Here is a 12,333-nt window from a genome sequence, read left to right as displayed (position 1 = left end):
AATACATTTTTTAAAAGAAAATAAATAAATGATAGATAAATGTTTATTATTGATGAAGTCGCTAATTTTCTTAGGTATATATCACTCTCCCCTCCCCACCCCACAGTGTTAACAAATATTGGTATTCATCTGTTCATTAAAAATGGGGAAATTGAGTACTTACATTAAAAAGTGTGTTGCTAGATCTTTTTAGGGAATGAACAAATTGAGTATGTTCTGTATATAAATCTTATGGGCTTTTTATATAGAAGACAATTTTACAGTCTTTTTTTTTTGGGGGGGGGCCACTCATTTTATCTGCTTCATTAGAAACTGCTAATGTTTACTTTGTTCATTTCACTCATTGGGTTCTTTTTAACCAGTATAGGCTAGCTTCACTGTCCAGTATGGAACCACTAATCCCATGTGGCAATTTAAATGTAAATTAATTAAAATTCAATGAAATGAAAATTTTACTTCCTCAGTTCCTATCAGCCGTATATCAAGTGAGAAAGTATATGTAAACCTACTCCCAGAGGTTGAGAGAGCTGAGCTGACAAATGCAGTTTCTCAGAAGGAAACATTTGGTAGGGACAAAGGGACCTAAGATGGTGGATCCCCATACCTGCCCTGCGGGAATTATTCTTTCTATAGCAAGCTTTTTTTTTTTGGTAAAACATGTGCAGCTGGTCATGTCTGAGACCCTCTTGCAAAACTCCGACCAGTGGGAAAATTAGATCAGGATCTTTACGAGGGGGTTTCTATGCTACAGATACTGTTTCTTGATGAGGGGTTATCTATGTTATAGGCATTGTTTCTTGACCTTGCTGGGGGAATGCCTTGGTATGCAAGAGTCAAACACTGGTTATTATGATGTTTCACTTCAAGATGGCATTACTCTTGTCATGCAACAGGCTGCTTTCCTACACATAGCCATGTATGGCTAATGGCTTCCATATTGGATGGTAGATACAGAACATAACTTGAAGTCGTCTCTTCCAGTCATTGGCCGTCATAACATTCTTCAATATCTGGCTCAACTGTACCACCTTTGTGGTCTGAATCATCTGACACAAACATCTTCAACTTCTCCTCTCTCTCTTGCAGTATTTCTGTCCTCACTCACCCTCCACTTTCCTCCTATTCAGGAACAAATCACTTCCTTCTTTTCTGAAACAAACAACTTCACCAGCCTATCTGGTCTCATTCCCTCCCCATCAGCGGTATCTCTTTTCTTCCATCTTCAATTTCTAGCGCCTACTAAACTTTACCTTTTCTTTTCTAGAAATTAGCTCTCCACTACCCTTGAAAAAAAGAATACTTTAAATTCGGTTGCTTAGTTCAACCAATATCCTTTTTCCTTTCTTGCAGTATCACAATTCTCAAAAGAGATTATTGTCTATTTTCAGTCTTACCAACTCTTCTGAACCACTGGAAAGGAGAGTCCACAGGTAACATCTCTCTCTCTTGCCCTCCTCTGTCATTCCCCCTAATTCCACCATCAGCTTAGTTCTCACCTTCTTTCGGCTCTCTGCAGCATCTGCTAGTCACCTGTTCCCTCTCCTGAAACACCGCTGCTTTTATGATGTTTGAACCATCTGGGCGCTCCGTAAGTAGCTCCTCTTCTCGAACTCCTTTTCCTCCCCCATTCCAAAACGTTACTATTTCACAATCCCGTTTATTTTCCAAAAGACCTCCCTTGGAGGCGATGTCATGCCTTGCCCTATTTTCAATCATATTTTCACAGATTATTACATTTTGCTAAATTCATGTGTCACCTGTATTCTTTCATCTCTTTTGCCCTTTAATCCACTCTATACGGTACAGACACCGCCCTGAACACCATTCTAGCCATGTTATATGTGAATAGCCTGCACTGATGATTCAATGCATTGCTAACACGTGAGCCTGGTATTTGACACTCTCCACAACGTAACTCACTCTAACCAGCCCCTTGGCCTAGTTTCTGGCCAGCCAAGATGTTGGGCCAATTCCGAGCTTGCCCTGAACCCCGCCCCGCTGTGTCTTGGCTCCTGCCGCTTCCTACGCGGGAAACCCGTGGCGCTTCTCCTCCTGTGTCAGCATCCAGCACGCGGCCATGCGCAGCTCGAGGGCAGAGTCCACGACGAAATTCCTACGAGCTTCTCCTGCCACGCACCCCACCCGGACCCCTCCGCAGCACCTGGCGTCCTCGGCATTCCTGGGCAGGACCCGTCCCCGTCCCAGCCCTCCCGCAGCTCCTAGGACTGTCGTCTTCGCAGTCAGCACGTCTGCGGTGAGCGTGGTCAGCTCCTCTTCCTCTCAGAATGTAGAGATCATGGGTTCTCGGTGTTTATTTTCTCGATGGTATTTTCTCTATGGTATCCCAGCCTGCGACAGAACGAGGAAAAATATGTTTGGATATATACGTATATTTTTATATATTAAAAAAATATATCGAATATATAATTATATTTAATATGTATCTTATGCTCCCCACCCTTTCAGCAGCGCGTCAACCGTTCGGATTCTGCGATGCCCCCGCCAGGTCTGAGCCGGACCCGCGCCCCTACCCGCGAGACCCGATCCGCGCCCGCCACAGAGCTGCGGTCCTCCGGGCTCCTAGAGGGGCGTCCCCCGCCCCTACTTCCGGCGCGCGTGCGGCTGGGCGTTGCTCTCCCTCCGCGGGGTGGGTGCCTCCCGCTGCCGGTAGAGCGAAGGGTGAGTGGGGCGGTTTAGCAGGGCGGTCCTGGCTGCTTCCCAAAACCGCCCCTATCCCGCATCAGGCCTCCGCGCCGCCTATCTTCGACGCCCCGGCTGTGTCTGGGGTCCTGCCCGCCGCTCCGTAGGTCAATCCCGCCATCCGTTTCCACTTGCCCGCTCAGCCACCCGCCTTTTCGGTCAGCTGACGCCTCAGGCGCTTACCCAGCGTGTCCTGTGTCGGGTTGCAAGCTCAGGAGTCTGACACGCTCCAGTGGGCTCCTTCCTGCCACTTCTCACGCAGCGCTTTTGAGACGGGCCTCGGCCTGCCTCTTGACTCCCCGAGTCTGGGTTAGATCCTTTCTCGGTCACTCTCGGAACACCTTCTGCCTTCCCCTTTGTAATTTTTGTCACTATTAAATTAGGTAATGCTTTCTGTTTAACGTCTGCCTCTCTCTACTATTTTTAAGTTCTGTAATGGCAAAGACGCTGTCTTGTTCGTAACTCTTTGGTCAGCACCTGGCACAAATACCTGCACAAATAGGCACTCAGATATCAAATGTGAGAAAAACAAAGGCCCTCTTCTGAAGGGCTCTTTGATTTGATGGGGAGTCCAGATGTGAAAAGGCATTTTGGCAGAGTAGGCGTCTAAGTAAGGACTCTGGAGTCAGATTATTTGGTTTCTAAACAGTCCAGACTACATCACTTACAAGCTACATGACCTGAAACAAATTATGTAACTTCTCTCGTCTTCAACTGAACGGTTGAACTTACACCATAGAGTGCTCTGAAGATGAAATAAGACACGTAAAGCTGGTAGACAGGGCCTGACTCTGTAATGAAGCCTCAGCGTTTTCTATTACAATTAAGCAAACAGATACATTATAGTATCTGTTACATTATAATGCAGATACATTATAATAGCAGTGATGCTGCTACAGTCAGGATTGTCCAAAAGTACCCTGGAGTTTCCATCTGGGTTGCTTGGGCTAGCATTGGGGACTGACTTTCTCCCAAAGGGAAGGGCTGTACCTAAGCTCACGTTGGCTAGAAGGTTTTTGTTTTTACTTTTAAAAAAACTGGTCAGAAGAATGTGATCAGATTTACAATCTGTAAAGATCACTGTGGTTACAGTGTAGCATACAGACTGATGGGGACTGAGTGAATGTGGGGAGCCAGTTGATGAGTTCTTGTGCAATGTGACAGGATAGTTGCTGGGATGAAGATGGTTGCAAGATGGGGAAGAGCAGATTCTTGAAGAGAAAGTAAAATCAACAGGATTTAAAGGAAGGAAGGAGGTGGGGGAAAGGACCATGTTAGGAATGCTTCCACGTTTCTGGCTGTGCAGCCAAATGGATGTTCCTGCTTCTTGAGAGGGACCCCTGGCAGAGGAGTAGGTTTAGGGTGGGAAGAATTACGAGTTGGTTATGCATGTGCTGAGTTTGAGGTCCTTTTGAGAAATTCAAGAGTAGTTATGGTGGGAGTGAAGAACCGTGGGTAATAGGTCAGGAGTTCAGATAGGAGGTCTAGACTGGATGGTAACCGAAGGTTAGAATGAGGTGGCCTAGGAGGAAAGTAGAGAGTGACAATAGAGGACTTAGGGCTCACCTGATGGACTGTAGTGGAGGCTGGACCTGTGAAGGAGATGGGGAAGGAGCAGAGGTCAAGTCTTTATGACCAAGATCTCCCTCAGCCACATACCCATGGAGGACTAGTTGGTGAGGCATAATATTTACAATAAAATTGAATAATATAACATATTGAATTTAAAAGGCAAAGTACATAGACTAATGGACACTAACTGAAGAACATACATTAATGTGACGTAGCTCTTGAGAAATGCCATGTCCACATCCATGCACAGATCTGACAATGCATTGGTTGTCACAAAATTTCATTAAAAACTTTTATTTTCCTATTACCCTGCTCAGAGTAAGATATGAAATTTTTAAAATGTCTATTGTCACATAATAAGAACTAAATGTGTGTAGTATTTTTTTTTTTTTTAATAGGGATGGGGTCTCACTCTGTCAGGCTGGAGTTCAGTAAAGCGATCATGCTTACTGTAGCCTCGACCTCCCAGTCTCAAGTAGTCCTCCCAACTCAGCCTCCTGAGTAGCTGGGACGACAGGTGAATGCCACTACACCTGGCTAATTTTTAAATGTTTTGTGGGGATGGGATCTTACTATGTTGCCCAGGCTGGTCTCAAACTTCTGAACTCAAGTGATTCTCCTGCCTTTGGCTTCCCAAAATGCTGGGATTACAGGCATAAGCCACTGCGCTTGGTCTCTAGTATTTTACACTAAAAAATTAAGAGGAGAACTATCCCCAGGTTTCTTGTGTTTAGATGTGTATGAAAAATCTATTAATATCTGGCAAAGCACAGCTTAGGAGATGCTGCTTTGTAGGCATCTCAGACCTGACTTTCTTAATGAATAGCTCAGCAAATAGCACCATCATCCTTCAGTCACAAGGGCCAGCCACAAACTTGAGTCTTTGACCCCTCTCTCTTCCAAACCCTTATACAGTGTGTCAAGTCCTGTCAAATCTCCCATCTTTTTGTCTTTTGCCTCCCGTGGCTCAGTCTCTCACTGTCTGTCTCCTGAATGGTTGCAACAAACACCTTCCCATGTCTTCTCCACACCACTCTCTGAGTGAGCACACAGACCTTCCAGCCATCACTGTGGCCATGCGGATCAAATGCAAATTCTGTAGTACAACCTCTCAGACCTCCTCTTTCACCATTCATTAACTATACCCCAGGGTCTGGCGCAGGGCCCTGACCCATGGAGATTCTGACTCAGGAAGTCTGCTTTGGGGTTCATGATTCATGGCTGATTTTGAGCAGCAGTCAGAAGTGACAACCATTAGTCTGGTCTCCCCAAACTACCTTCAGTTTCCTCAGTGGGCCACATTCTCTCATACCTGTTTTCTCTTTGCCTGAGTGACCTTCCTCTCCATCTCACTCAGCTCACTCAAACTCTGGGAGATGTCTCCTCCAGGCAGTTCTTTTTAGGTCTTCCCATCCCTCTCTGCTTGGTCTTGGTCAGTCATCTTTCCCTTTTGCTACCTTGCCTACTTTGCTCCATCCTTGGATTTATCAGTGTTTACCTGTTGTTTTCCCATAATAAACTAAGAGTCCTTTGGTACAGATCTTTTAATTCTGAGACTGCTCTTTAGTACACTATCTAGCACACAGTAAATGCTGAAGTATTTGTTGAAATAACACATTTTTCTTTGTACTGTTTTAGAACCTTGTGACTTAAAAGTCAAGAATAATTTTTCCTTGTTTCTACATTCGCCTTGCCCATTCTCCATGATCCCTTCCTAACATTTTTGCCATCATTTCTAATTTAGTGTCAAACAAGATTGTCCTGGGCATCAACCCATTCTGTAATAAAAAGAAGTAAAAAGAGCAAGTACTGTAGAGTTGAGCAACCTGGGTTCATGTCTTGATTTTGCTATTTACCAGTTTGTAGTCTTGGACAAAACTTGGCTTTTAAGAACCTTGGTTTCCTCATTTGTAAAATTGAGGTGATAATACCTCATGGTGTTATTGTCAAGCTCCAGTAAAATAGTATTTGTAAAGTGCTTGGCCCATAGTAGGTGTTTATTGAGTGTGAGTTCCCTTCTTTTGGGATGCCCCATAGCATAATAGAAGGAGCTAAAAACTTTGGTTGCAGAGCCCACTTCTGCTGCTCACTGGCTGGCTGTCTTTGGTCAACTTATGACTCAGTAGCCTCGTTAGGAAAAGGGGCATAATTTTGATTGTCCTTATAGAGTTGTTAGGGAAAGCATATAAAATTTATGTTAAGTATCCAGCTAGTGCTTAATAAAATGGTGGTTATTTCTGAGATGTAACCATATACTGTAGTGTTTTTCTTGCTTTCTATAATCTACAAGCACTATTTTATTATCCCTAATGTTGTTCCTAATAGTATTAGTAAAGGCCAAATTGATTTTGGCCATACTAACATTTTTCTTTCATATCCTGAAAAAATCCTTAGTCATCTCTAAATGTATCATTTATGTGGAAGTGCCCTGTTAATCAGTTTTCTTTATAGCACTATGCTCCCTGGCAACTGGGCTTCAAAAACCTGTGTTTATATTCCAAGTACCTATTTTCCCTGTGTAACGTGACCATTGTCTACCCTCAGGAGCATCCTGAGGAGTTGAAATTCAGAAGGAATCTCTCGGACGCAAATCTCCATCTCCTCCCTGCCTCACCTGGGCAGCCTTTTTAGACTATCTCTGCCCAGAATGTCAGGAGAGGCCACAGTCTTGGCCTACCATGCTCCAGAAGAACAGGAAGGACTTCTAATTGTCAAGGTTGAAGAAGAAAATTATGTTTTGGGCCAGGACTTTGGCCTTGAGGGAAACCCCTGGAGCCAAGAGGTATTCCGGCAGAAGTTCAGGCAGTTTAGTTACTCTGACTCCACTGGCCCTCGAGAGGCTCTGAGCCGGCTGCGAGAGCTTTGCTGTCAGTGGTTGAGGCCGGAGGTGCACTCCAAGGAGCAGATCCTGGAGCTGCTGGTGTTGGAGCAGTTCCTGGCCATCCTTCCTGAGGAGCTGCAAGCTTGGGTGCGGGAGCATCGGCCAGAGAATGGAGAGGAAGCTGTAATCATGCTGGAGGAGCTGGAAAAAGAACTGGAGGAGCCAAGGCAACAGGTAAGAAGTAGACATTTTTGTTTGTTTGTTTGATCTATTGTAAGTTAATGGGGAAGCCCTAATTATGACTGGGGCATTGACTCGGCTCTCAGAGAATTATACAGTTTCTTTCTTTTGGGTTATTAATTATTCGCTCATTGGGTTCCAGTCACTAGGGCTCTTAAGTCCTGTTTTTTTCTCTCGAATCATTTGAATGCGTTTTTGATTCTTCCTGTCCTGCACTGTTGATCTAGGAGTTTTCTGCTTGTGTATGCTCGGAATGATAGTGCTGGTACTTGATTACTCCTAGGACACAACTCATGACCAAGAAATGTTCTGGCAGGAAATGACATCCACAGGAGCAGTGAAGTCTCTGAATAGCCCGGTGCAGCCCTTAGAGAACCAGTGCAAGAGTGAGACTCAGGAGTCCCAGGCTTTCCAGAAGAGAGGTGAGAAGCCCCAGTCCATTTGGGGTTGATGATGGAGGTGAGAGCTATCATCTGTGGCACGGTTCGTTTTCTTAATGACAGCCACTTGTGGCTATCACTAAGTATTGTGGAAAGCCTTCTTTGCCTAGAAATATTCTTTCTTAGGCGCTGCCTAGAATCTGAAATTCCAGTATCATTTATAACTTTGGGTTAAGAATTAAAGTCTTTAGTAAAATTCTCTAATACCCAGAATTATTTTTTTTCTTTTTCTTTTTCTTTTTTTTTTTTTAAGATGGGATCTCACTCTGTCACCCAGGCTAGAGTGCAGTGGTGCAACCACAGCTCACTGCAGCAGCCTTGAACCCCTGGGTTCAAGTGATCCTCCTGCCTCAGCCTCCAGTGTAGCTAGGACTACAGTCGTACACCACCATGCCTGGCTAAATATCCATAATATTCAAAGCTCAGTATTCTGTTATTTAATTTTTGTTTCATTGGCAAGACACTCCCTAAGATGGAGATGAATACTTTATCAGTAATAGAAACCACATAATTACTTGAACAGGGAAAGTTTAATATTAAGAATTGTTAACTACTAAGTGTTATAACAAAAAGTCAAACTCAAAAGAATACAGGAATAAGAGATATAGAGTGTCTCTAGGGCTGAGGCAGAACATCCAAGGTAAGAACAAATCTGCAGGCGGGTGCCACAACTTCCCCCTTCCTGCTGGGTCTGAGATCCAGGCTGGAGAGGGCATAGCCACAGCCCACTGAATGGAGATGCTACTGCAGTGCTGAGCTAGCGGAACTCACTGAGGAGCCACACTCTGCAGTGGTAGAAGCTCCCCATGGGAAGCTGACCTGGTACAGAACTTGCTAGGAAGCTACCCATAGGGATGGGGCCTTTGGAACTCACTGGGGTGTGCACTGCTGGGTGTCCCATGTGCTACAGAAAGAAACACAAAGAACATGCCAGAACCAGGAAGAAAAGCCCTTTCTTCCAGTTCCTCTGCAACCCCCTCTATTGATAAAGCTCATATCATGCCAGCTGGCAAATATTCCAGTATCACAGACAGGGCAATGAAGGGTAGATTTGAAACTGAGGCAATAAATTGATAGCTGTCACAGATGCCAGGGATTAGAACTGAAAGGACTTTGATTATGTTATTGGCAAAATCATCCTTATGGGCAGCAGATATATCAGGCATACCAGCTTGTTCTCATTAATCTTTTGTTACATCTGACTACCCTTCTGATTTTGTCTTCACCAAGCAATCTTATTAATCCCATGAAGCTTAGCTGTAATAAGAAAATGCATTTGTTCAGTCTGGTCCATGTGATGGTTACATTACTCATTAATTCTCATTCTGTTTTTATTACTGAGTTTCACGGGCTTAGTTAATGAGAGTCTACCCCAAGAGATAAATCTATTTTTTGTATGATGATATAATTAGGTATATGAGGACATAAGCCCAAGGGCCAGACACTGGACCTCAGCAGTTCACCAAAGGAATCCATACCATCCATCCATTGAATTCTTCTGGGAAACTCCCTCCCAACCTTCCCCAGGCATCATACCCTGATACTACCATTAGCCAAGCAGGCCCTCTTAAGTATCTTCTGCACCAAGCAGGTGCTACATTAAAACGGGTTTTGAAAATTCATCGCAAGGAAATCAAGCTGTCTCTGTTTGCAGATGACATGATCCTATGTCTAGAAAACCCTATCATCTCAGCCCCAAAGCTTCTTAAACCAAGAAGCAATTGCAGCAAAGTCTCAGGATACAAAATTAATGTGCAAAAATCACAAGCATTCTTATATACAGATATTCCTATATCTCTATGTCTGTACTGCACACCTGTACAACAGTAGACAACCAGAGAGCCAAATCATGATTAACTCCCATTCACAATTGCTACAAAGAGAATAAAATACCTAGGAATACAGCTAACAAGGGAAGTGAAGGGCCTTTTCAAGAAGAACTACAGACTGCTGCTCAAGGAAATCAGAGAGGACACAAATGGAGAAACATTCCATGCTCATGGATGGGAAGAATCAATATCATGAAAATGGCCATACTGCCCAAAGTTATTTATAGATTCAGTGCTATTCCCATTAAACTACTATTGACATTCTTCACAGAATTAGAAAAAAAAATACTTTAAAATTCATATGGAACAAAGAAAAAAAAAAGACCCCTTATAGCCAAGACAATCCTAAGCAAAAAGAACAAAACTGGAGGCATCATGCCACCTGCCTTCAATCTGTACTAGAAGGCTACTATAACCCAAACAGCATGGTACTGGTACAAAAACAGACACATAGACCAATGGAGCAGAATAGAGGTCTGAGAAATAAGACAGCACATCTACAACCATTTGATATTTGACAAACCTGACAAAAACAAGCAATGGGGAAAGGATTACCTATTTGATAAATGGTGCTGTGAAAACTGGCTAGCCATATGCAGAAAATTGAAACTGGATCCCTCCTTTACACCTTATAGAAAAATTAACATGGACTAAAGACTTAAACGTAAAACCCAAAACTATAAAATCCCTAGAAAAAAATCTAGGCAATACTATTCAGGACATAGGCATGGGCAAAGATTTCATGATGAAAGTGTCAAAAGCAATTGCAACAGAAGCAAAAATTGACAAATGGGATGTAATTATACTAAAGAGCTTCTGCACAGCAAAAGAAACTATTATCAAAGTGAAGAGACAACCTATGAATGGGAGAAAATTTTTGCAATCTGTCCATCTGACAAAGGTCTAATATCCAGAATCTATAAGAAACTTAAACAAATTTACAAGAAAAAACCCCATTAAAAAGTGGGCAAAGGACATGAACAGAGACCTCAAAAGAAGACATTTATACACCAAAAAATATAAAAAATAGCTCAACATCACTGATCATTAGAGAAATGCAGATCAAGACCACAATGAGAAACAATCTCACATCAGTCAGAATGGCGATTATTAAAAAGTCAAGAAACAACAGATGCTGGCAATGCTGTGGAGAAGTAGGAACACTTTTACAGTGTTGGTGGGAATGTAAATTAGTTCAACCATTGTGGAAGACAGTGTGGCAATTCCTCAAAGACCTAGAACCAGAAATACCATTTGACCCAGCAATCCCATTACTGGGTATATACTCAAAGGAATATAAATTATCCTATTATAAAGATACATGCATACATATGTTCATTGCAGCACTACTCACAATAGCAAAGACATGGAGTCAACTCAAATGCCACTAGTGATAGACTGGATAAAGAAAATGTGGTATGTATACGCCATTGAATACTTTGCAGCCATAAACAGGAATGAGATCATGTCCTTTGCAGGGACATAGATGGAGCCTGAAGCCATTATCCTCAGCAAACTAACACAGGAACAGAAAACCAAACACCACGTGTTCTCACTTATAAGTGGGAGCTGAACAATGAGGACACATGGAAACAGGGAGGGGAACAACACACACTGGGGCCTGGGGGGTGGGAGAGAAAGCATCAGGATAAATATCTAATGCATGTGGGGCTTAATACCTAGGTGATGGGTTGATAGGTGCAGCAAACCACCATGGCACATGTTTACCTATGTAACAAACCTGCACATCCTGCACATGTATCCCGGAACTTAAATTTTTAAAAAAGAAAATTCATCTCATCAAGTCCCCTGCCTTAAATCAGGTAAATGTCGAAATCTTTTAGGTAGATTATTTTTACCTTCTTTTTTTAAGATCTTAAGGAACAGAGACTGTGGTAAGTGCTTCTTCAGCTTTTTCATATTGGTATTTGTTATGGGATGAGTTGTGTCCCTCCAAAATTCATATGTTGATGCTCTAACCCCCAGCCAGAACCTTAAGAGTTTTTTAGAGATAGAGTCTTTATAAAGGTTAAAATGGAGTCATTAGGGTTGGCCTTAATCCAAAATTATTGATGTCCTTAAAAGAAGAGGAGATTAGGACACAACACAGATCAAGGGATGACCTTGTGAGGACCTAGCAAGAAAGTGGCCATCTGTGGCCAGGTGCGGTGGCTTCTGCCTGTAATTCCAGCACTTCAGGAGGTTGAGGCAGGCAGATTACTTGAGGTCAGGAGTTCGAGACCACTGTGAAACCCTGTCTTTATTAAAAACACGAAAATTAGCCAGGCATGGTGGTGCATGCCTGTAGTCCCAGCTACTTGGGAGGCTGAGACAGGAGGATCACCTGAGCCTGGAAGGTGGAGGTTGCAGTGAGCTGAGATTGCGCCACTGCACTCCAACCTGGGTGACAGAGTGAGACTGTCTCAACAACAACAAAAAAAGAAGAAGGTGGTCATCATCTGCAAGCCAAGGAGAGAGAAGAAACCAAACCTGCTGACACATTGATCTTGGACTTCTAGCCTCTAGAATTGTGAAAAAAGAGATTTCTATTGTTTACCACCCATTCTGTGGTATTTTGTTATGGAAGCCCTAGCAAACATATTGAAGTTCTTATGTCCATATGAAATACTCCCAGCTTTAATTTATTCATAATCCACTTTCTTTAGTTTACAGAGTCCTCATAAAACAATCTGTACTTGAATGCAGTGCACTTTGACCTTTTTTTTTTTTT

General features: G+C 43.0%; 1 protein-coding gene across 2 annotated transcripts in view; it reads left to right on the top strand.

Annotated features, from left to right (window-relative positions):
• The first annotated feature begins 2,183 nt into the window (after nucleotides 1-2,183).
• The window catches only part of ZSCAN30 (zinc finger and SCAN domain containing 30), a 17,946-nt gene continuing 7,796 nt past the window's right edge, over nucleotides 2,184-12,333 (top strand). The window contains exons 1-4 of one of the 2 annotated variants that reach the window (XM_011974420.1): nucleotides 2,184-2,254; nucleotides 2,467-2,679; nucleotides 6,817-7,327; nucleotides 7,617-7,755. In XM_011974420.1, the coding sequence (XP_011829810.1) occupies nucleotides 6,920-7,327; nucleotides 7,617-7,755 (547 nt within the window). In that variant the 5' untranslated portion in view covers nucleotides 2,184-2,254; nucleotides 2,467-2,679; nucleotides 6,817-6,919. Of the gene's footprint in view, nucleotides 2,255-2,466; nucleotides 2,680-6,685; nucleotides 7,328-7,616; nucleotides 7,756-12,333 lie in introns of those variants that run through there. The other variant, XM_011974419.1, reaches the window with a different exon arrangement.

This window comes from Mandrillus leucophaeus, unplaced genomic scaffold (assembly GCF_000951045.1).
Source record: "Mandrillus leucophaeus isolate KB7577 unplaced genomic scaffold, Mleu.le_1.0 Scaffold145, whole genome shotgun sequence".
In the NCBI taxonomy this organism is placed as follows: Eukaryota; Metazoa; Chordata; class Mammalia; order Primates; family Cercopithecidae; genus Mandrillus; species Mandrillus leucophaeus.
Note: the sequence above shows the minus strand (reverse complement) of the source record. Positions and strands in the feature narration are given on the sequence as shown.